This window comes from Symsagittifera roscoffensis, chromosome 3 (assembly GCF_963678635.1).
Source record: "Symsagittifera roscoffensis chromosome 3, txSymRosc1.1, whole genome shotgun sequence".
NCBI classification, from domain to species: domain Eukaryota; kingdom Metazoa; phylum Xenacoelomorpha; order Acoela; family Convolutidae; genus Symsagittifera; species Symsagittifera roscoffensis.
Genome location: NC_087064.1, coordinates 46664189 through 46689818, shown reverse-complemented (window position 1 = coordinate 46689818; position 25630 = coordinate 46664189). Strand labels below are relative to the sequence as shown.

Below are 25630 nucleotides of genomic sequence, written 5' to 3'. Positions count from 1 at the left end.
GAAATTTTTCTCCACAACCAATAGATGCACAACATCAACAACCAATTCAACAACAAAATTTAATTAATACACAATCTTTTCAACCAATTCAACAACAAAATCCAATGACTGCACACTCGTATCAACCATCACAAATGCAAAATGAAATACCACTCCCATATTATCTCCAACAACATGAAATAACAAGAAACCAACTTTCAAATTTTTCTCAAATGCCAAATGCAGCAGAATCATTACAAATGACAATGAATCCATACCTTATGGGTGGATCATCAATAACATCAAACAAACCTTTAATGGTTTTCACAGGAACAGACCCTGAATATTCTGTAGAAGATTATTTAAATGCAACAACAGCAAACCTGATTTTAAATATTGGACCTGAACCAATTAATACGCCACTACATCAAAATTGGATACATCGACGCACAGCGTTAATACAAACAACCTTAGATGGCGCAGCCCAAAAATGGTTTTCAGTACTACCTCTAGAAATAAAATCAAACTGGAAAAGGTTTACACAGGAATTTTCAAAAATGTTTGACTCCGAAAGAAACAAACAACAACAAAGAGTTTTATGTAATGAAATTCGCAGATTACCAAACGAAACCATCAAGCAATTAGCAGTACGAATCGAAACACTAGTTCGAAAAGCATATTCACTAAATACACACGACTATAAAAACACAAAGATGACAGAAATCTTAATGATGACCTTAACACCACAATTAAGGAAAATAGCAATAAAAAAGAGAGCATCCCATCCTTCTTCAATTCGAGAACCCGATTTAGATTTTCGAAAACTAGTAGACAAATTAGAACAAGCAGAAATCACGATGAAACTAGAAGAAACGGAAAATCTGAAATTACAATACGTTAACAGAATTGAAACGACTCCCACTAATATTAATAATATACAGGAATCAGAGACAGACCTCGTTGAAAAAATCACTGAAATACTCAATATTTACGAAAAGAACCCAAACTTTAAAGGCAAACCATCTTTCAAAAAATGGTGTAATTATTGCCGACGATACGGACACAGTATTTCTGAATGTAGACAAAAACAGCAAGACAATCAAAATAAACCTCAAAAATATAAAGAACCAAATAAATCATTCTATCAATACATGAAAAAAGATCAAAATCTACCGAACAAAACAGTCTACAGCAACAACAGTTCAGGAAAACCACTCCCGAACAATACAAATTATACAAGAAATCAATCACCATATAACTCAAGTTATAGAGGAAGATCACCAGAACGAAGAAACACGAATAATTCATCACAAAATCACTACAATAGACCAAATAGTCGAAATAACTACTCCAGATCAAATTCAAATACACAACGATTTGTTTCTAGATCTAATTCCCAATCAAGAAATAACTACTATCCAAACAACCAATCACGAAATTCATCATACAATAGGAATAGAAACTACTCCTATAATCGAAAAAGAAGTTATTCAAACAACCGAAACCAGAATTACCCGAACAGTCAATCAAGGAATAACTCATATAATAGATCGAACTATAACAGACCAAACAATAATTACCAAAACAGATCGCGAAATAATTCACAAAATCGACACTCAAGTTATAATAATCGTTATAGAAATTATTCCCAATCACCACACCGGAATAATAATAACTATAATAATTCTAATAATCGCCACAGAAGTAGTACACCTAAACATCAAAGACAAATCAATCAAGTACAATCTAACCCAGAAACAACATCAGACCCTCCAGGTATTGATGACACAGTAACTGATACGTTACAACTCAATCAAATAAACTGTACATCATCAGATTCAGAAAGTGATACTGAAAACACTCTTTCTATCAATATGATAAAAGTCGAAAATGACTATGAATCTGTCATATATGAACAACCCTTTCCATCACACATATATGAAAATCAATCAGAATTTCTTCAAAATTATTACACTACACCCATAAATTCCACACCAACGACGCAAGAAACAAACGAGATTAACACTACAAATCAAACCAATAAAAATACCAAAACAAAATGCTTGAATACAAACCATATTTATCAAAATATACAAAAAGAACAACCCAAAGAAAAAATTTGGACAATACCATTTCTCTTAGAAAGCCCAAGAAATAAAGAATTTCAACCACCAGACCTTGAAATAGATTTTTTAATTGATTCAGGAGCAGAATCAAACATAATAAACATCCCCACATGGAATGAAATAAAAACCTTACACCCAAAGCTAACACCTCTTGAAACCTCCAGCAAACTAGCAACAGCACAAGGATCAACATTGATAAACTACGGAAAAATCCAATTATTTCTCCTCCCCACCAGAACAATGGAACAAAGCAAAATTTTAAATAAGCCATTTAAACAAATATTCCATATCACTGACATTAAATATAATATCATTGGAATACCATTTATTTCGAAGTATATACCAACAATTAACATACTAAATAGTAAAATATTAATCAAAGATAAATATACAAAAACAAAAGAAACATCCTTAACATTTTTTCAAAGATTAAATAAACAACCACCATTCTTTTCAAAATTCTACCCGATATTTAACCAACAAAGAAAACACTTAAAACCACTATCAGGAAATATCTATAATTTTTCAATCAAACAAGTTCACCAATATGATAAAGAACAAAACAAACAAAAATTTTATATGTCAGAATTTGAATTCAAACCTATTCACAAATTTTTCAAAATCACAATCTCATCCATAAAATATTTGAAAAATTCGAATTCCGATATCATTTCCTTACATGTCTATAACAACACACCTTACCAAGTAACATTACCTTTAGGACTTTTAGGATATTGTGAAACCAACGCTACAATATCACCAATACACGAAAAAGCCTATCGCGTAAATAATATACTCCAATTACTAGATATTTGCCAATCTACAATTCTTAATGAAGAATTATCTATAAATAATATAATAAGTAACGAAAACAGAAATACGGATTATTTCACAAAAACTCCATATTTCAAACCTACATTCAACATAAGTAACTACACAGAGGACCAACAAAAATTTTTGACAATGTTTAATTTCCAACATTCACAAATAACACAAGACGAATTCGAAAAATTAGCCAAACAGCTAATTAAATATTCATCAGTCTATGCAACATCAAAATTCGATGTTGGGAAAATCAGTTCATCACTACATCTCCCGTTAAAACCAGACGCAGTTTTCAAAAAACAGAGAGCAAGTAAAGTACCAATTCACTTACATGATAAAGTGAACAGATTACTCGACATTTTAGAACAATACAACATTATATCACCAGTAAACAGAGAAGAACAACCAAAAGGCAACACATTTATCAACCCTGTTATCATTCTAGCTAAAGGAGAATCATTGAAAATCGTTCTCGATGCTAGATACCTCAATTCACTTATAGATGAATCAAAATGTAATTGGCCCATTGAACCAATACAAGTTATTTTAACAAAAATAAACGGCAAATACTTTACAACCGCCGATATGAATAGTGCATACAATCAAATGCCACTAGATGAACAATCACGACGTTTAACACAATTTGTTATCGGAAACCAACAATATGAATTCAACCGCTTATTCTATGGAATATCCATAGGACCAGCAGCATTTTCAGCTTTTATGAGCAAAATTTTTAGACCACTGATACTCAAGAAAAACGCAATCACCTATTTAGACGATGTTTTTATGCAATCACAAACAAAAGACGAGATGTTCAATGTTTTAGAAAAATATCACCAAATACTTCAGAACGAAAATCTGAAGGCCGCCCCCGATAAATCACACTTCTTTTTGACAAGAGTTAAATTCTTAGGACATAATATAGAAAGAAAAACAATCACTCCATTGAAATCACGCATTGACGCTATTCAAAAACTTCAACCACCAACAAATAAAAAGAAAATCCAAGAATTTCTTGGAATGTTAAACTTTTTAAGTAAATATGTTTATAAAATGCAATTATATCTACGACCATTTTATAACATCCTTAGACAACAAAATAATTTTGAATGGAACACAGAACATCAAACACGATTTGAAGAAATAAAGAAACTTTTAGCTGAACAAATTTCAAACACAATTCCAGATTCAAATCAACCATTTTATGCAATGTGCGATGCTTCGAACTTTGGCATCGGTGCAGCACTATTACAATCACATAATGGTACAAATAAAATGAACCTCATATCAGCAAATTCTCGATTATTCACTCAAGCAGAGCTACGACTCTCAACTCTAATGAGAGAATGTACAGCCATAATATATACACTGACAGAATATGAATTTCTGATACTTGGATCAAAACACCCCACAGTTTTATTCACAGACCATAAACCAATCATCTTTCTTTTTACACAAAAATCTAACCCAAACCACCGAGTTTATAGATTTCAACTAATTTTAATGAAATTTCCAAACTTACATATAGTTTGGACTGCAGGAAAAAATCTTGCATTACCAGACACCTTAAGCCGAAATACACCACCTGAATTACTTACACGAAAAACAACAGTTGAAATACCCAAAAACATAAAATTCTACCTTGCAGAAAACGAAACATCACCCCGATTGGAATGCAAATATGCAGTAAAAACTGATATTGAACAATCACAAATAAATAGTTTACAACATTTCCCACTTTATTTAGATTGTCAAAATAATCATTATGAAGTTGATCTACTTGGAACATCAACTTTCAAACCAATCCCATATTCTCAATGGATAAAAAATAACACCCAACAAAAACGAATAAAACAACACCTGCCTAGGAAAGACCATTTTCCACTAATTGAAAAAGAAGATTTAACTGATAAAATAAATTTATCAGGACCACAAACAAATGATTCAAAATACACAATAAATCAAGTTTTTGACCTCCATGACCCACTTGATACAATACCCTTATCTAAATTAGAAATCGAAAACATTTTTCTCCCCCCAACAGAAATAATTACAATTTCAACACTGAAACAATATCAAAACCTTGACCCAGTAATTCGACAACTGAAATCATGGCACAAATATAAAACTAAACCTATCAAAGCAGATTCAACCATTCTAGGAAACAAAACACTCCTCCGATACTTTCGCAAATTTAACAACACAACAATTAACGAAAATACAGACCTTTTAGAGTATAACCTGAATGAATCTACAGTTCCATGTCTCCCTTTAAGTATGATTCTTATAGCTTTTAATATTTCACATACACAAAATATTAAAGGACACTCTGGATCAGAAAAAACATATTCAAATTTTATACAAAACTTTTATTTCCCAAATGCACCAATTTGGATAAAAGTACTATGCAATGACTGTATAGTATGTCAACTAAATAAACCTTACCCAAATCAAAAACAAATAGCACAAAAACAAGATTTTAAAGGACAAAGTTTGTACTTTAATCATCGTATCTCATTTGATACTAAAGGACCAATTTCACCCTCATCAGAAGGAAACTCCTACATTATGGTAATTGTTGACGCATTTACACATTATGTAGCAATTAACCCAGTACCACATTGTAACGCTTATTACGCTTACACAACACTCTATGAACACTGGATAGCAAAATTCGGACTACCAGAAATTTTAGTTACAGACAACGGTACAGAATTCATAAATAATGAAATTATCACACTATGTCATTTATATAACATTAAACACAAACCACGTACATCTCATGCACCTTGGACAAACGGCTTAGTCGAAGGTATGAACCGTTCATTACAAGAATATCTTAGATGTATCATCAACGGAAATGATACAAAATATACCGAATGGTCAGCAGATGTAAAATTATTTCCCTTAGCGTATAATTCACAAATTACGACAACTTTAGGAATGTCACCATACGAAATGGTTTTTAACCAAAAGCCACGCAAACCAATAATGTTTACAGCAAATTCTCATAAAAACGCACAAGGTTATTGTCAACCAAATAAAGACTCAATTTGTTATCATCTACCTTTACATACACACGATGAAGATCATTTTCATCACCCACAAATTCTTAAACTAGCCTCCGGTACACACACCGAATGGATTCTAAATAGAGATAAAAAACACAATGAAATTTATCAAAAAATAACAAAAAAGTTATTACAAAGACAAAACATTAATGAACAAATCAATTCACGTTTTACACCAGCCTCCGAATTAAAAATTGGAACATTTGTTTTAATACCTAATTTTAATACTCAAAAAGGAATTTCTAAAAAATTACAACCCCTTCGAAAAGGACCATACCAAATAATTGCAAAACCCACTGATGTCACATATAAAATTACCGACTCAAACAAAAAAGAAATCGTTCAACATCGAAACAACCTATTACCTTATTACCCAAAAGAATACGCACTCCGCGAATTAACTCAATTATATTCTTTCACAGGATTAAAAATCATTCAAAATGAACCACATCTGAAAAACACAGAACAAAATGATAACCCCACCGAAAATCAAAACACAAAACCAACCGCCACCAAAAACAATACACAAAACCATAAAGAATCTCCAAAACAAAGAAAAAATAGAAAAATGACCGAACAAATAATACCCCAAGAACAAATCGACAAATCAGAAAATAGAAAAACAACAAGACTCCGAAATCAACCACGTAAAAACTATAAAATATTCATCCCCCAATCTAAAATTTTAAAGAAAGTGGAATTTCAAAAGTAATTTTAACATTTGCTTCACAATCTTGAAACCTCCGAAACATTTTTCATTTACATTTTTCAAAATAACATGCTGACAAGTAAGTAATAATTCTAGTTCAAAATAGACCAATAGGATTCATCCAATCCGTCACTTTCTCTAACTCAAACTAAGACCAATTAGACGAATCATATAGAACTCCAGGCACATCTATAACTATAACTTTACGACCTCCAGGTCAAAAATAAGCAAACCACTCCAACTTGACAACTAAAATAAATATCACCATAATACCGTACCCCTCCCTTATCTAATAACCCAAAGATCAACAATATTTCCCCAACTCAGACCACGAATACCCCCAAAGCAAATTTGTTAACTTAGCCTAAAGTAACAAAATGAACATTTTAATTAGCCTAAAGTATAAAAATCTCACCATACCCCGGATCATTTGACAAACAAAAATAAAGAAAAAGACGACCTCCCAGTCACCATGAAAATTGCCCCCAACAATTTTTTACAAAACTCAACCCACTTGTCAAAAAACTAATAAATAATCCGACCACACTAGAAAATCGCCTCAAACAGCAAAAAATATTCGACCAATAGATCATTTCTTAAATGCTCTTCTCTCAATCAGTTACTCAAATACTCATAAATCTTAAACATTTTTTTACAATACTTGAAACCTTTATAATATTTCTTTTTGATATACTTGAATCTTTTCTAATAATCCTAATCATTTTTTGTAACATTTTTTTAATTTTCTACACTATACTCGAACTATTCCTCCAACTTTCCAAAACCCTTGATTACATCCACAGGTACGAGTCATATAACTTGTCTAAATGATACGAACAATTTTCAGTAGAACCGATATTTTTTTATTGTTTGTAATTTTCATAGCATTCTTATCATCCCTCATTTTGACAATATGTAAATGTATAAAGAAAACAATCCTCACATTTGCCCTAGCAGCAATCCTTCTAATTCTTTTTTTGGAAGAATACTATAATAAACATAAACCTTCCCACTAAAGTAACAATTCAAAAATCCATCAAAAATTGCTACCCAACAGTCACAGAATCAGTCTTCACCGACATCATCCCAAGATAACCCAACACCACCTTCAACTACTCAAAATCCTCAAACATCTACACGAATTTCTTTTCAAGACAATCCATACACTTTTGAAGAACGACATGCACGTTTATCAGAACCACTAGAACCAGTTCAACGACAAGCACCTTTAAGCGAACCAACATATAACCTATATCCAACACTACCACAAGAACTAAGTAGAATAAGAAATTCTAGTCAAAACCAAAATACAGTCGAAATAAATAGACAAATTATACATCCTCGACGAAACAGAAATTTTCAAACTCCCCGAGTTCACTTTGATATACCTCAATCCCCATCACAAAACACTCCAGAAAACACCATTGATACATTACCAGAAACCCCTACGATTCTTTCACAACGTAGCACCTCAAGCCTACCATCAGATTACTTAGGTTCAACACCAACATCTGAACAAATACGTGAAAATCCCTTTAACCCTCCAAACCAGGCATCACGACTACCATATTGGACAACACATTCATTTACACAAGGTGAATTAAATTTAGTCAATAATCCAATAGATATTTCTACAGATACAACAACATCCTCATCACTACCAGAAACATTATCACTACCATCAACACCATCAATAAGCCAGATTTCACCACCACCCTTTAACTTAAATTTTCCAAATAATCTCGACGCCAGATATCGAGAACAATCATCAATAAATATTCCTTTAAGACTAGATTGGAATACATTTACAGCACCTCCACCATTATTTGGACAACATCAAGAAAGTAACCGCCTTCATAACTGGGCACTTAATAGATTACAATATCGCCAAGATATTCACAACGATATCCGTGATCACAATATTCAAATACTCCAACAAAACAGTTTACAATTGAAGTTTGAAATCACAGTTAAGTTAAATAATATTACCCAACATCCCTACCCATTAAATCCACCTAACATAACAGCTCAATCACTACCACCACCGTTTATAACTACTGAAGTAATATACAAATACGACAGATATACCAAAAACACAATTGGCTACATTACATTTTATAATCCATACTCAGGATTATCATACACATGTATATTCTAAAATTATTAATTTTTCTCCAACTCCTTTTTCTAGTAATCTTAAATCAAAACATAAACCCTTCTCCTCGTACAGGACCACAAGATTTATTAGTAACACATTACGATTGTGAAGAAAATGAACAAAAAACACTACATAAATATGCAATAAATCAAGTATCACAATGTGAAACAGAACCACAAGCTATAGAAACCACAGATGTAATAGCAACACTCTATTCAAAAGCCCGAGCAACAACAGTTACAGGTTATAAATTCACAGCAACATTTTCCGAAAAGAAAGTACATTGTTCACAAGTCTCGAACGGAAACAAAAACCGACTTGACCATGAATCATTCTATCAAAGAAATATAGAACGTCTTTTACATCTCAATCCCGACGATTGTAAAAATGAATTACTTAGACTAAACATCACACAAAATAAAAACTCCGCAAGAAAGTTAGTTAATTTTCAAGTTTTTCCAGACTCTGTACATCAATCACAACTTGAAAGACACCAAGGACATATAAAACTAGACGAAAAATACCCGTATAACGGCGCACACGGACGATTAACCTATGACCTACACGATAAACATTGGATACCACACATTGGTATAAATGACCCATCAAACTGCAAAGCAGACACAAAAAATAAAGGATACCAAGAAATAATGTTTTTTGATTGGAAAATACAACTCGAAAAAATACAACTAACACGAGATTTATCAGATAATACAATGATCTATCAAGGAATCCGATTACCTTGTAAAAATGATCAAGGTTATTGCGACCCTACAACGAGAACACAAGCAACCATTGTTTGGTTCCCCGAAGATACATGTACAACATTTCAAGTAGCAAAAATACACGCTCGTATGATAAAATTTCACGAAAAATATTTTATACAATCAATTCCATATGAACAAGTCCATCCATCACGAAAACTAAGTTCTAATTTTAGAAACATAGACAATATAGAAAATAAATTGACACGTTTTCAAATATATCAAGAAACAGAACTTGCATGTAAATACAGGAATCCACTTCACAGAACACAATACTCTGAAATATTAGTTGAATACGAAAAAGGATTCGACATGACCACTGGAAAAGTAAAAATTGACCCATATGCCACAGGTCATCCTCCAAACGAAGGAACATCCTATATACCAGTTAATTTTGAAAAAAGCAACGGACAACCTGGTGGACATCTAAAACCCCATGACACCAGAAGCACACGCTTACAAGAATTATCACTAATGAATACTACATATTTCGGTAATATCCACTATGATATTCATTTAGATATGAAACTAGATTATACAATTAGCCGAATTTTTCAAGAAATGTCACTCTCCGAATTAGAAACACTACACCAACTATGCGAATTAGAACGAACACAAATATTACAATCACTTGCACTAGCAGTATTAAAAATACCCTATGCAGGATACTTATTATCTGGAAATAGATCAAATTTTTTAGACTATGAAGGAAACATCTTATGGTTTTATACTTGTACTAAAAAAGTATCACCACTATACGTTTTTGAAGATAAACGATGTTATAAAAGAATCCCTATCTTTTATAAGAATAAAGTACATTTCGTGGATACACTTTCACGAAGAACCTATTTCTGGGATACCGCAGTCCCATGTGGATCAGAAAACAGCCACAATGTAGTACAACTAAACCCTGATGAAAATAAATATTATCTTCTCACTCCATATCCCACATTAATGCAATCACTCAAAAAATTCTCACCAGAAAGCATTCGCGCTATTGCTCGAAACCCAAATATAGACTTACAATCAATAGGAATCTATTCAAAATCAGATATTCAACATCACATTAGAACACAACAATTCCAAGAATTATTAACACAAATGGACACTATACAAAGACAATCAATAGACCAAAATTTACGCAAACTTGCAGAAACCGCAGGATTTGCCGATATCTACACGCAAGACTATAGCGGATATTTTAAAGACATTAAAGATTATATATATCTAAACGGTGAAAAATACCGTCCCCAAGATATATCACCAATTAACATTTTTAGCTTTGTTACACTCAAAAATGAGATCCTCGATTTTCTAGGATGGCCGTACTACATCTTAGAAAAATTGACTATTTTATACGCAATGTTTAACTTTATTGGATTTCTTTTCTCACTTTTAAAAGGAATCTACAACACATGTGCTATACACACACAAGTAAACAGACAAGCAAGCGTAGCACGCATACTCTTTGCAGGATTTTTTGGAATCTTTTCTACATCTATAAACAAAATTCTTTTAGACGCACAAATAAAAGAATATAACACAAAAATAGCAACACGACAAAATACATACGACGAAGAACATAACAATGTAGACATAACGCCAACGGCACCACAATTACCAGCCCTACCAAATAACCATCCACTATCCCTAGTCCCACGAAATTTTCGAAATTTAGCCATCACACATAATCCAAATTTTCGATTCACCACATCACAAAGTCCCATCCAACATATAATGACACACCAGTCACAAGATGATAATACTTATGAACAAATTATTGAACAACCCCATACCACCGCTTTTCAGTCTCAAAATAATCATTTTTTTAGCCCACGATGAGCCGCCAACTTGGATCACTACACCGATCAAATTCCCACCCAACCAATCTTACCTCTCCAATCCCAATAATACCACTTTTTGCTTTTCCGCCACCCGATTTTCCACCTAGTAATGTAACATCAGGCATGAATTCCGACACTAATTCACACATCTCAGTTTTATATTCCATCTCACAACTCAATAACCCGAATATTGAAACCCCCGATGAATTTGCCGACTCAGAACCATCCCCATCCAATAATTTTCATAACTCTTCTAATTTTTCTCAACCCCCTTTTCAACCCATATTATCCAATAACCCTGACCCCATCACTCCCACACCCTCTTATGCTTCCCAAGTTACCCCAACCTACTCCTCATACCATTCTGACCAATCATCTCATTCTCCAGACACCCCCCGAATCTCCCCAGAGCTAGATAATTTTATTACCCTCCAACAACAACCCTACCACCTTAATACCCCAACCATAAACCAAATCTCCTCCACTATAAATTCATCCAATCCCCCTACCCCTACACCCTCTTCAAATTATACTGAATCATTAGCACCATCATCCACATCAACTAAATCTTCACTCAACACTAATAGAGCTTACCGCACTTTTAAAAGAAAGTTCCCCAACCATCCTTTCCCAGCAAAACCAGGAACAGCCCGTGAATACATCAACCATCCCAAGCATACTAACACAAAAGAATTTTTAGCCATCACCTTACCCTCATTTCCACAATACACCTTAAACACCCCCCACGACACTAACGACACACGCAACTTTGTAGATGAATACGTTTTAATGCCCACTCTCTCTTGGACCTCATATTATCATTTTACTAACCCTCTTTGCTTACCTTTATCTAACACTCACATCGATATAGAGCGAAATACGGACATGCTATATCGACTCACTACACCACTAACCGCTAGACAATTTACTTACGTTGGATATAAAAAATCACTAAAAACACACACTGCACCTAGAGCTAACGAATATACACTCGAATACTATGATCACAACATCATCAGAGCTAACCAAGATCAATTCTTAGACGACGATCGCTTCGCTAATCCACAAATCACCGAGAAATTTTTCATTAAAACACCATATGTATTTACACTAAATATCTTCGATCGCAAGTTTGACCACATTATTTCAGAAGCACTAACAGACACACAAGCATACGAAAGTTTTAAAGAACGCTTCCAAATATTTTCACTAACCTTTCATTTCCTTGCACCACACGAAAGAGATTTACACTGCTCACACGATATTATGTTGCGCACTAAACAAACCCACACATATAGTTATTATCGCTTCATCCAAAATCACTTTGACCTACACACACCCTCTAGGCAACCACACCATCGTTTTCAATTCATTAATTCCAAATACACTTCACCATTTTTCCTAAATTTCACATATTGTATTAAAGACACTAACCTCCATGGTATTCTTCGTAATTATGACCCCATAACCCAAATGTACATCTTCTGTCCCATCACCAAGACCTTCAACGCCGAAGAATCCCGACCCTTCCTTATCCCGCACGAGTTTGTACAACCTATAGAAATCCCAATTTTAGAATTCATCCACAACACTAAATTCAATCACAAATTATATAATCTAATCCAAAACACACCTTATGAGTTTGCAGTTGGCACTGAAGAACTAACCACTATCAAGGCACTCCAATTGCTTTGGCCACTGCTTCAGACTAAAAATATCATCCGCATCTTAGCTAAACTACTAACAACTTCAGAACTAATTCACGACATCTTCCCCCACGGTTTTTTCCCCGACGACTAACAGATAAGTATGAATTAAATAAATATTACTAACTAATTAAAATATTAAAAAACTCACCATACTTTATCCATGTTTTCTTTAGGTTTTTAGCCTTCATCCGACAATCACCTACAAAAACCACAAAAGACAAATAAAAATCGCAAATTTCATCAAACAGATTTCAATCATTTCTATTAATCTCTTACACTTATAAATTTATAAATTTAATACCAATGCAGTAAATTCATTTCTAAAATTTTCCCCACAAGCAGTAAATCTAATTATGATGAAAATTTGTAACTTAAAATTCCCCCATAACTAGCAGTAAATTTCCAAATGCTATGCAGTAAATTAATAAAATGCAAATGCAGTACTAACCTTTTGATATTCTCATTTATTCGCACAGAAATTCTATCCACACTCGCACAGCTCGCCCACGAAGAATTGTTTAAAATAATGAATTTCAGTTTCAAGTTTTCACACTCAACAACTCTAACATATAATAACATGTTTCAAACTTTCCTTTAACCCGGTTGGAAAGGAATCATATACTAAACAAAACTAACCAACGCAGCTTACTAAATACCACAAATCATAGAATAACAGCATGACTAAGAAAAGGAAACCAACGGTACCCAAACCGGATTAACCCAGTTTAAAACTGGATAATTTATTCTTTTGAAGACTATTATAAAGTCTAAGAAAGAAATAATAAAACACAAAAAAGTCGAAAGACAAACCCATACCACGAACAATTTGCTTTTTGGAAAAAGGACATAACCAACAAGACATAAGAAAAACCACAACAAACCCAACATAAAACGTTGTCACATAACAGGACCCCTCACAAAAACCGCATGAAATCATACTCCCACTCCTGGCCTAACCCACCAGGAAGGACGTCCTGAGCATGCTCTATAGCCGGCCTAACCCACCGCGCTACATCCACGCTTTGTGACCACACCTCTATTTTTAATAAGAGCTACTCAAGTGTGAGTAACTCTTCAAAATAACCGAACTAAAACAAAAAGCTTTTGTGAAAACAACTAACTAAAATCATAATTAAAAAATATTAAACTAATAAATGTTTTATAAAATGTAAATTACATTATGCAATACATAGATCAGAATACAACACCAAGTACGAACATCTAAAGACAAAACGACCCCACTACACTCGAGAGAGAATGACCAACCACAATCGATATGCCACTCACAATCACAACTCAAAGGATTTAGAGTACGACTTGACTTCGCAGAAAAGGACTTCATTGAACTAGACCAATGACCACCTCGATGTTCAAGTATACGTACAGATCCGAGTAACCAGGCATCCCCTCCACGCACAATCTCCACGCAGAACAGAAAAACCTGACATAGCCAACCATTCTGAAATCAGATTTGAGTTTGTTGCGAAGACTTAGTCGTTGTCACTAGAAGACACAACGTCTTATGTCTCTAACTCCAGCTTCCTGGAACTTCTTTAATAAAAAGGAAACAGAAGAAATAAGATGTTCGCCAAACACCAACGTCCATCATCCATCCTTCGAATTGCAGAAGAACTATTCTAAAAAACTCTGTAAAACCCGGATGGGTGGAACCTGATCTAAACTACATTTTATGATTGGATAAATTAGATATTTTACCAATGTAAAGTATTTAATATTAACCAATCATGATCCATCTAACTAACAACCCACTTATTTGTAAGTGCTGAAGTTACTTGTAATTTCAGCACCAGAGAGATTTGAATTTAACTTAGAAATTAGTTGGACTCTCCCGAGCACTTCAGCAGCCGCAATAAACCAGTATACCCTAGATCTATTGAGCCTAGCAGAGACTAGTTAAACAACCTGAGACTAGATAGTATAAGAGTAAGATTAGGATCGGTATTAGACTAAGAAGTTGCACGAATCTATCCGGCCGAAAATAAGATAGCGTGACGAGCAGACGGTGTACCCTATCCGAAATTACTCTATGAGTTAACCAACTCGGTCCTAACTCACTTGTTCCACTCTACACATTTGTAGTCATACTGGCTATTGAACACAAATTTCGTTCTTTTTGCATCTATGCATTTTATATTTTCCAAAATTAAATCACATTGTACAAAATCATAGAGTTAAATCAATGAAATCCAATGATTACAGCCTACCTAGGAGAATCAATCAACAGGCCAATTGCCCTATTCTGACGACCCTAAACATTGTAAACATCTGCTGAAAGTTTTATAATCAAGGCAAAAACTTAACAAAATTCAACAAGAATAGCCGTTTACTGTGCAAAAAGCATAGACTTAAAAAAAAATTATTTTCAAAGTTTTTTTATTGCGTGGTGTGATAAAAGGATTTGAACGAAAAACTAAAGCTTAGACATATTCGACAGTCATAGTAAAATAAGCTATTTGGAAAACAAATTTTGTAGAAAAATGACAAGAAAAACAAAAAAATCATGATATATCACTCAACTCTCTCCGATGATTTTTTGCGGCACCTGATTTTGCGGGGAAAACAAAAGAAAAAACACCCGAATACAAAGTTCTTCCCCATTTTTCGAATGGTCGCAACAATTGAATGGCAATATATTTAAAATTTAATTCAAATTATTTTAATGTGTTTGTCACTGCTTATTAGAGACGGCCTGTCCTTAGAATTATTCATCAAACCTACAAAAAGTCAACAATCGTTCCCAAAAAAATACCGTTACTTTGTTTACCTCATCTTTTCTGTTCTGTATTGCAGAAAATCAAACAAGTGTAATTTTCTGTCTGTTACTTAATGAATATCGAAGCACTGTGGTTTAGCTTCTCATGAAGATCCCCTGTGATTTGGTAAGGTATATCTATTCCATCCAGTAGCTCCTGTTTATTGTTGTCTGGTGTGGTTTAGGGTGACTACGTGAGTCTGCAGCAGGAGGACCAGCTGAAGAACCTGCACATAGACACTCTGGATGCAAAGGGGAGGGAGAAGGAGCACCAGAGGGACATCCTGCTCATGACCAAGAAGGAACTGGAACAAACCAACGCACGGTACTAAATCTGTCTTGTGAAAGCATCATTTAAAAAAGTTTCTGATTCATTGATGAGAAATAATTCAACTGTTGTTCCGATAACACAGTGGTCAGGAGTTTAGTATTCAATTACGTTTTTCACGCAAACTCATATATAGCGAATTAAGACGCTTTCAGTCGTGATTTCTTGAATACCTTAAAATGCTGATCAATGCTTCAAAGTCCCACTCCACTCTGCGGTCGATTGCAGATTACTTAACTGTGGCCATAGCGTTATCTCAGTGCTGCATGTAATTTAACAGGCTATTTTTATTGACGCTTAGACACCACTGAGCTTTCATTATGATATTTTGATCATTTATGAATAAGCCTAGGAATTATCAACTTCCGAGGTATGAAAACGAATAGTCAAAATCAGTCAAGCTTTGATCAGCTCATATGGGCGGTGTTGATCGACTTATTTTGGCATAGTCAAATTCATATTTCTTAGTCACTAAGAAACACAGCAAAAACAAAAACATTCAAATTGGTGGTCTGAGTAAATTAATCACAGCCAAAAGTTAACTGGCAAAAAGATTTAAAAATGGTTCCAAAGGTTTCTGGGTTTCTGTTTGCAGTCTGGACAAACTAACTGAGGATCACAAACATCAACTAGACAAGAGCCAGAAAGAATTGGACGTGTTGAAGCAGGTACTGGACCAGAAGAACTGTGAGTTAGAACAGATGCACTCTCTGGCCCAGAATTGGAAACCCAAAGTAGAACAGCTGGGCGAGAGGGAGATGGAACTCATGCAAGTAAAGAATGAGCTTCAGAGAGTTCAACTGTCCTTTTTGGTGAGTTGTGCAGGTTTGAATTGTATTTTTTTTCTGGTTTTGTCACAAAGAATATTTTACGACACATTTTTTTTGTCATTTTGAGCCACTTTGCATAAACATGTGGACCCAGCACCCAGGGGTAGGCTTGGTTTCAACGGCATTGTCTCTTGTATTCAAACCATTCGCCATCCAAAAAAAGACCTTTTCCTTTGTGACGCATAAAACGAAGTTCTAATTAGCGAAGTCCAAGTTGCCGAAGCTATCTAGGTCTAGGCTTATGCATATATCTGCTTCCGCGAATTTCAGCTAGACTTGAGGCGAGAAAAAACAAATTGAGTAAATTGATGACTTGGTGTATGTTAATTTACTGCAGAAGGTGAAGGAGGAGTTGGAGAAGGAGGGGAGAAGGAGGGAAGTGATGAGTGAGGAGAGGGAGAGGGAGAGGGAGAAGAGACAGAAGAATGACTCACAACTGCAGCTCCAACTGGACACTCTCAAGAAACAAGTGGAGAAGACCAAGAGAGATCACAGGAGGTACGTTTTACTCGCTCCTACTGCACAGTCACTTGTCACATTATCTTCAGTGACATTATCTGAATAAAAATGGCTAGTTGCTGTGCAAGTAGCGCAGAAAATTGCCACAGCGGCCGCTTTTAATCATTTGAAAAAGTACACACAAAACATTCTAACAAAATTCAAAACTTTTGTTTCGACCTTTGAAAATAAAAAAAAACATTCTTAGCTTTTTTTGTTTTCTAAGCAAAATCAGGTACCATAAATAATGCTATATTAAGAAACATATGCTATTAAGAAATTTCAAAATATGTCTCTGTCGAGAAAAATTGATTTAAAGTGTGAATTTTAGTTCAGCTTCGAGCTATTATGCGAAAATGTGATTAGGCGAGCAGGCTAACTATAAAAAAACAAGCCATGAAACTTCTACTCAAGTTTAAAATAATTGAAACTTGATTATCGCCATCTTGGGATTTTTTTTCGCAAACTCAAAAACACTTCTACAAAAAATTAATCTATTTAAAAAATTTTGTTTTGAAACTTTTTTATGATTTTCCTGTTGTTTTTCTGGTCTTATTTGTGTACTATCACTTCCAAATATGCCTAGTTCCAAATAGTTCTAAGCTTTCATTCAGATACTTTTATCACACAAAGCACCAAAAACTAATTTTGAAAAAAATAAGTTTTCATGTAGTTTTATAAAGAACATGATCAAAAGTTTCTGCACTACTTGTAATCGACTATTTTTGTTCATCTTTGTTCTTATGTTAGTTTTTAACAGAGATTTTGTTGAAAACAAAAAATATGGAGGAATTTTTTCTTCAGGGGTGTTTCAGATTTTTTTTCACACAAAATCAGGAACCACAAAATTAATCAGAATGGGTCGAGTGATTTGTCATACTACAGCCGTTATAGTCGTAGACTGATGGTTTTTTAATGTTTCCTAAAAGTTACTCAGTGTCGAGAAAAAATGGCTCGAAGTTTTTGTTTTTAACCTAATTTGTAGCAAGAGAGTAATGCGAAAATAGTTTAAAGTTTAAGTATTTTTTAGATACAGAAAACTTGTTTTGTAACCTAGTTTAGCGGTTTCAAGCACAGTGTCTGTACATTGCAGTCCCATACATCTTATTCTTTTACAAAACAGTCCGGAAAAAATAAAAATGAATGAAAAACAGTCCTATACAAAACAGTCCGAAAAACAGTCTCAATTAATAATAAACCGGACTTTTTGTATCGTGTTAAACTTGCGGCCTTAAGCCGGACTGTTTTGTGTCGGACTGATTTTTCGTTTAATTCATGATTTTTGGACAGTTTTGTATTGGACTGCTACTTAATTTTGTACCCAAGTTGCAAAAAAAAACTTTTTTAAAGTTAATTATGTAATTATAACTGTAGTCATTTAAAACTTTTTATAAAGTTCTCGGATACTCGTTCAAATCATGCACTAAAAATGACTCAAACTAAGAAAAGAGGTTAAAAACATTATTGGTCGGAGTTTTTGTGCTACTTGTTTTGAGTTTTTGTGTTCTGTATCGGGCAATTTTTATTTGTTTGTCCTGTAGTAGTTTTGACCTGAGTAGTTTTGCCGTAGTTTTGACCTGAGTTTTATTGCAAAAAGTAAGATCTTGTTAACTATTCGCACCCCATTGCAATAGGGGGGAATAGTTAACAAGGTACAAAATTCGTATACGCTTAACAAATCCATTCGTTCTTTATCGGGGGGGGGGGGGGGGTTTGTTGGGGGAGATTCGTTACAAGGTACCAAAGGGGGGGGGGGGGGAATAGTTAACAAGATCTGAAAATTATTTTCCTGTGATCTTTTTTCGTAAAGTTAAGGGGGTTTAAAAACAGCTAATTTGGTCAATTTAGGACAAAAAACGCGCAATAATGCATTTTTATAACTTAAGGCGTTCTAAAGGAAATTAAGGCCAGAAATTTAGTCTTTTTAAAGTAATTAGAGACGCTAAATGCACCATATGTATCTTACATAGCTTGTGGGGGATAAATTGAGGAAAAAATGTTTTTTTATTGGTTTGTCAAATTTTCAACCAAATTTTCTAAATTGGCCCCAACGTGCAGTTGGACCATTCAAGATTTTACCCTGATATGAGAGCAGTCTTGTTTTATGCTATCAGAAAGCATTCTTTTTTTCCGACTTTCGAGACGAAAGTAACGGAATATTTGTGCTCGGGATGGGTTTTTTTTTCTTCAGACAAATTTCGACTTTTAACTAGCCATTTTTGACGTAATTTTTTTTATAATTCTCAACAGGACATTGTTGTCCTGGGCTCAAATTTGAAAAGATATTTCACCTGAGATCATTTTTTGTAAAGTTATGGGGGTTTAAATATTGCTATTTTGGCCAATTTGGGACAATTAACGCGCGATATATTTCGCGCTATTAATGCGTAGGCGAGATTTAATCCGTCTCAGAAATCGTTCCAAATTGGTTGAAGGAAGCTTATTTGCTCTAATTAATTTATTACTAGGAGCGAAATCTTAGTCATGTATTTTATATGGCGTGTGGGGGGATGATTTTTATTAAAAAATTCAAATTTTAGAGAGAAAAAGTTCATTTTATTTTATTACATTTAATTTTTTTAGGTTATTACTGCTCCATAAAACCTTAAAAGGCAATCTGAACATTCAGGGCTTCGACCTGATACAAGCAGTCTTGTTTGAATTTGAAAAAAATACTATTGTTCTTAAGAGTACACATATGCACATGAAATTATCATTCTAACAAATTCACAAAAAGGCAGGGAGGTAAAGGTCTATGATATACACTTTTCATTTCAATTTTAGATATAATTCAAAGAAACTCTGCCGGATATAGATTTAAGCATCATATTTAAGTATTATCAGTAGTGGGATTCATAACCAGGCTAGAAATATCAGAAAAGACTTGGCAAAAAGACTTGGCAATTTTCCTATTACTTCGACCAACAAAAGAGGGGGAGCTTTGGATATGGGTCTATTTGTTCCGAGAAAATCAAGAAGCACCACTACAAATGAATTTCCGATGGTGTCAAGTGAGATATCAACTTGAAAAATTCTTGTTGAAAATTTTTCAAAGTTCACACTAAATAAATCTGAATATTTTTGTTAGCATTTCAGACAAAATTTGCAGCGAGGTTGGAATGAGTCAATTTTTGCTCTTTCTTCTACTGAAAAGAGACATCAAAATTATAAATAGGTTTTATTTATGTGTTGTTATTTCTAAGTGAATAAACAATTGTTAATTTTCAAAAAGATAATTTGCATTTGCACTGCTCAACCCTCCCAGCAGGGGCGAATCTAGGATTTTCTCGAGAGGGGGGGGGGGTGGATTTTCAAAATGAGGTCTACCAAATTGATTTTCTGAGCTCTCCCAAAGCACTACAAAGACCCTGTTTTGGCGAAAATTTCTGCTCCGCAGGCTAAACTTTGAAAAACAGTCTAAAAAAGACGTTTTTAGTTTTTTTGGAATATTTGTACCAAAAAATCGCGTTTTTTCGGCGCGCGCTCCCCCCTCAAAATTAGAATGTATTGGCGCCAAAGGCGCCTTTAGAAAAATTTTAGGTTTCGCCACCAAAAATGGATATTCAAAATAGTACAAAGAGGGACCCTATGGGTCGGCAGGGGGTCGAATCCCTGGAGAGGGAGGGGGTGGGGGGGCGTCCGCCCCCCAAATCCGCCCCTGCCTCCCAGAAATTTCCAAAACACTTTTTCCTTTCCTCAACCATATTTAATGCACAGCAAACTGCTATTCATGGCCTACTTCTCATTTTTCTTCGTCTTAAAAACTGCATCTCACATCAAAAAATGTGGAAAAAAAATAATTTAAGATTTCCATAACATACCTGCTGAAATTTGCCTAATTTTTATTTACCGAAGTTTTCTTTCACCGAAATTTTCGGAATAGTATAAAAATTTCTTCATTTTTTTTCTGTTTCAGCAAAGAGGGTAAATCAACAGAATTATTTTTTGCCCTGGAGGCCAGAGAAAACGAGATCAAATGCCTGAGAAGCCGAATCAACGACCTAGAAGTGAGTGAATATGAATATACAAACAATTAAATATCAATATCAGTATTCTTATCATTCAAAAACACTTGCAAAAGACTTACAAAATCCATGTTTGATGAGAAGGGTGGGTGCGCAATTTTAGAATCATTATTCGATGTTTCAGATTTACCTAACCAAATCCATAGCCATCAATAAACAGTTGGAGCGAGGAACTTTAGATGTCAGGCTTTCGAAATCAATGATGGAATAGCACAATAAGGACTCGCAATTGTGTCAATTTGATATTAAAACCAGTTTATAAATAAGCTTTTACTTTCGACATCAAAATAGAAACCTTAATCATCACCTTAGTAACAATAACTGTGATAAAGCTTTACAGTTCGATTATCTAGCCACTTATGTGAATTAAACCGTTCATTTTGTAGTTTTATAAATAACGAATATTTTCAAATTTTTTACATTTATTTTTTAACCAACTGCTCGCAAGATATTACGGATAGGACTCTTTTGATAAGATGTCAGTTTGAGCTAAAACAAAGAATCAGTTGAGTTGTCGCATACCTAGTAACTGTTCTATTTCATATATGAAAAAAACATACTTCAGATCTCATCACAAGGCCAAATTGTGTACTTTGTCAATAGCAAAGCGGATTTCTCAATAAGACCGCTTTTTTTGATCTCTCTTTAATCTTGTGTTTCCTTTGTTTGTCCAACAAAATGTTGACATGTTTAAAGAATCGTTTCTGGATTCCAGAGACTTACAGATACCAAATTAGGCGCCAATCCAGTGCACAGTTTGGAATCGTATTGCAAATACTCAGAACTGAAAAGGATTGTGAAATGTTAAAATCACGCTTTGAATACTCCCGGATGGGCAATTCTTGGGAAAAAGCCCATATCTTAGAACTTTTTATAAAATTTGTTGGAACTTTTTACTGTTTTACATATTTCTTATAAAAAAAGTTCTCTGGCAGCAACTTTTCTCAAAATTCCCAAAATTCAAAAAATTGATGAATCTGCTACCTATACGTGATTAGCGGTTCGAAATTAATTTGGAAACAATAAGAAATCAACTTTGACGAACCAAGTCACATAACTGCGGACGTGTTGTGTTAATGCTACATAGAAATAAAGTATAGTATAAAATCAGTATAGTTGCTTAGCAATTCCAGCTATATAGCCCAGCGTATACATAGTGCGTTCCGGGGAGTTCGGCGTGGGTTCGATTCTCACCTATGTCGTTTTATTTGAGAATCCTATTTGAGCCGAACCTGACAAATCTGTGGCATCGATTTTTTTGGACCATTTCATGTAACCATTTGTCGATCTTCCGAGAAACGCTAGGGTTTTCTATTTACTTGCTTAACGACTCGCGCAATTCACATTGGGTTGGTTCCATCAATGGACACAAGTTCAAATGTGATGGCTATCGAGCGCTTTATTTCTAGGCGAGGAACACCCTCAACAGTTTGGTCGGACAACGGAACGAACTTTGTAGAAGCCGAAAAAAAGCTTCTTCTGTGCATCAAGAAAAATGACTGACGAGACTTTGAACACAACCATGTGCTTAGTTGAAGGTTCACTAAACGCCCCTCCGCTCACTCCAGTTTCTGACGACCCAGATAGTCTTGAGGCTTTGACGCCGAATCATTTCCTTTCAGGTCAGCACAGTCTAACGTTTCCGTGCCTAAGGTCGAGTGAGAACTATTCCCACTCTAAACGCTAAGCCCGTGCACAGTCGTACGCAAACGCAATTTGGCAGCGATGGTTGAGTGAGTTTGTCCCTACTCTCAATAAAAGAGTTAGGTGGCATGCCCCTCCCGAATATTCTTTGAAAACGGGAGATATGTTGTGGTTAGTTGAATCCACTAGCTCTAGGGGCCACTACCCTTTAGCACGCATAATGTCGCTAAACTACGGCAAAGACAACACCGCCCGCTCCGCAATTCTAGGGACCGTCTCCGGAAACTACACTCGGCTGCTCGTTCCGGTTCTCGCTCCTTCGGGAGTGGAGGATGTTAATGCTACATAGCATTAAAGCATGGTATAAAATCGGTATAGTTGCGTAGCAAAACCAGATATATAGCCCAGCGTATACATAGTGCGTTCCGGGGAGTTCGGGGTGGGTTCGATTCTCACCTAAGTCGTTTCATTTGAGAATTCTATTTGAGCCGAGCCTGAGAACAAAAAATGCCAATATTTTAATCGGTTCAAAATTGGTTCGCAATTGAGTTTCTGTTAATTCAACCGCGTGAACTGAACTTGATTTTCTAGAAAAAATCATAAATCAGCGCATGATCAGCCCCACTATTATGGCTTGATACGTTCAATGTAGTCACAATATTTCGACCATATTTCGTGAATTTAAAACAGATTCTGTTTTGTTTTGCTGTATAAATTGAGCAGAATATGTTGTATGTAGTGTTCAGGTATACTTCAAAAAAATTCAAGTTATCAGCACAAAAACTAGCTCTATAAGGTTAAAGCGTTTTTCAGTTAACTCATGTGGCGATTCAAAAAGTTTGGCCTAGAAGTTTCTGTTAATATACTCTGCCGCAGTGGAGAAGTTTTGAAATGGTTATCAGAACATTTTTAGAAATGTTCCTATCTTGAAACAATCCTAGAGCCTAATTTTAAAAGAAGTTTTAAGATTCTGAAAAGAAAAGTTGTAAGATATTGATTTTTGGTCAACCTGGGCTTTTAGAAAGGGTTAAATCAGATCTAGTTTTATATCTGAAAAATTAAGTTTTCTTAGGTTTTTTCGCAATTGAATTAATATTTAAATCTGATGCTAGCTATTTTAAATATTTAAGACCACACTAGAAGATACTGAGAAAAACAACCAACGAATGTGCTCTAAAAGTTATGGCCGTTATCAGGCCAAATTATCGATGGTATGCAGCAACGTGTTGAAAACCCGCTATTACACTCAAACTTGTATTCACGAAAGAAACGATGATCTCATTACCTATAGCCCTTATGGTTGTACAGAGGAACAATAAGCACCCTCGCTTCTTAGAAAATATTCCGATTTCGGCGGCCTTAAGGTGCGAAAAAACTTTCCGTTCGTTTATCAGTTAGCAACCAAAAAGGTAACAATTTTGATTTTGCGGAGTGAATCACATGTTGCCAGTGGTCAACCATGATGCCATCTAAAAGCTCGCAGAGAGTCTACCAGCTGATGGTGTTTAAGCAGTGCGATATCCCAAGCAGGTGGTCTCAGCCATCAAGTTTGAGAAGATACTTTATCGTACATTCTGTTCCGGCGATTCAGCTAGAATGTCTTGCGGAGCGCATTCGAAAAAGTGAAGATCGTGGAATCCAATTTGAAGTTTCGAAAATTTCTTTCTTCGACAGACAAGCTTTCTGTTTTGAGAAAAAAAAATCATTTTGTCAAAGCAACATCAATCTATTCTTCATCTCTTTGTTCCTAAGACTGTACGGCATGTTGGCATGTTTTGAACTCAACCTGAGCTGAACAAAATTACCCTCTGAAGCCGAAGGAAACACTATGTTTTTCCATGCAAACAAAAAAGATTTTGAACACTCACTATTGACATTTTTGAAGCTTGCAACTTTCCTTGAGTTTCTTTACTCTGCTTAAAGGGTGCTAGTTTTGAACAGTTCAGCAAAAATTCCTCGACTGTTGGCACTGTTTGGTTGACCTTGACGGTGAATGTATTCATAAGTATCGAGTTATGTTTGAAACGAAATTAGATACTCATTATCCCCGTGCAAAGTCAGGGAACTTTCGTAATATCAGTCCAAATACACTTTTATGACAAAGAATTGGCTAACTTCTAAAGGATGTTTATATAAGTGATGGGGGTTGAGAAATTAGACGATAAGCAAATTAGACGGAGGTACTTAAAAGGAAAATTAGACGGTTTTGCAAAACTGCAATTGTGAGAAAATAGACGAAAGTGAAAGAAATTAACTTTGTTTGCACACAAATTGCGTTAGAAAAATAAAATTGTTTGTAGACAACAGTTCAATTTCGGTGGCCAAAAACTTTACAAGTCAATCA

General features: G+C 34.7%; 1 protein-coding gene across 1 annotated transcript in view; it reads left to right on the top strand.

Annotated features, from left to right (window-relative positions):
- Nucleotides 1-22061, top strand: part of LOC134841432 (trichohyalin-like) — a 28845-nt gene extending 6784 nt beyond the window's left edge. The window contains exons 4-8 of the mRNA XM_063857417.1: nucleotides 16147-16286; nucleotides 16885-17101; nucleotides 17457-17617; nucleotides 21534-21624; nucleotides 21767-22061. Coding sequence (XP_063713487.1) covers nucleotides 16147-16286; nucleotides 16885-17101; nucleotides 17457-17617; nucleotides 21534-21624; nucleotides 21767-21853 — 696 coding nt within the window. The 3' untranslated portion in view covers nucleotides 21854-22061. The remainder of the gene's footprint in view (nucleotides 1-16146; nucleotides 16287-16884; nucleotides 17102-17456; nucleotides 17618-21533; nucleotides 21625-21766) is intronic.
- The last annotated feature ends 3569 nt before the right edge of the window (nucleotides 22062-25630 follow it).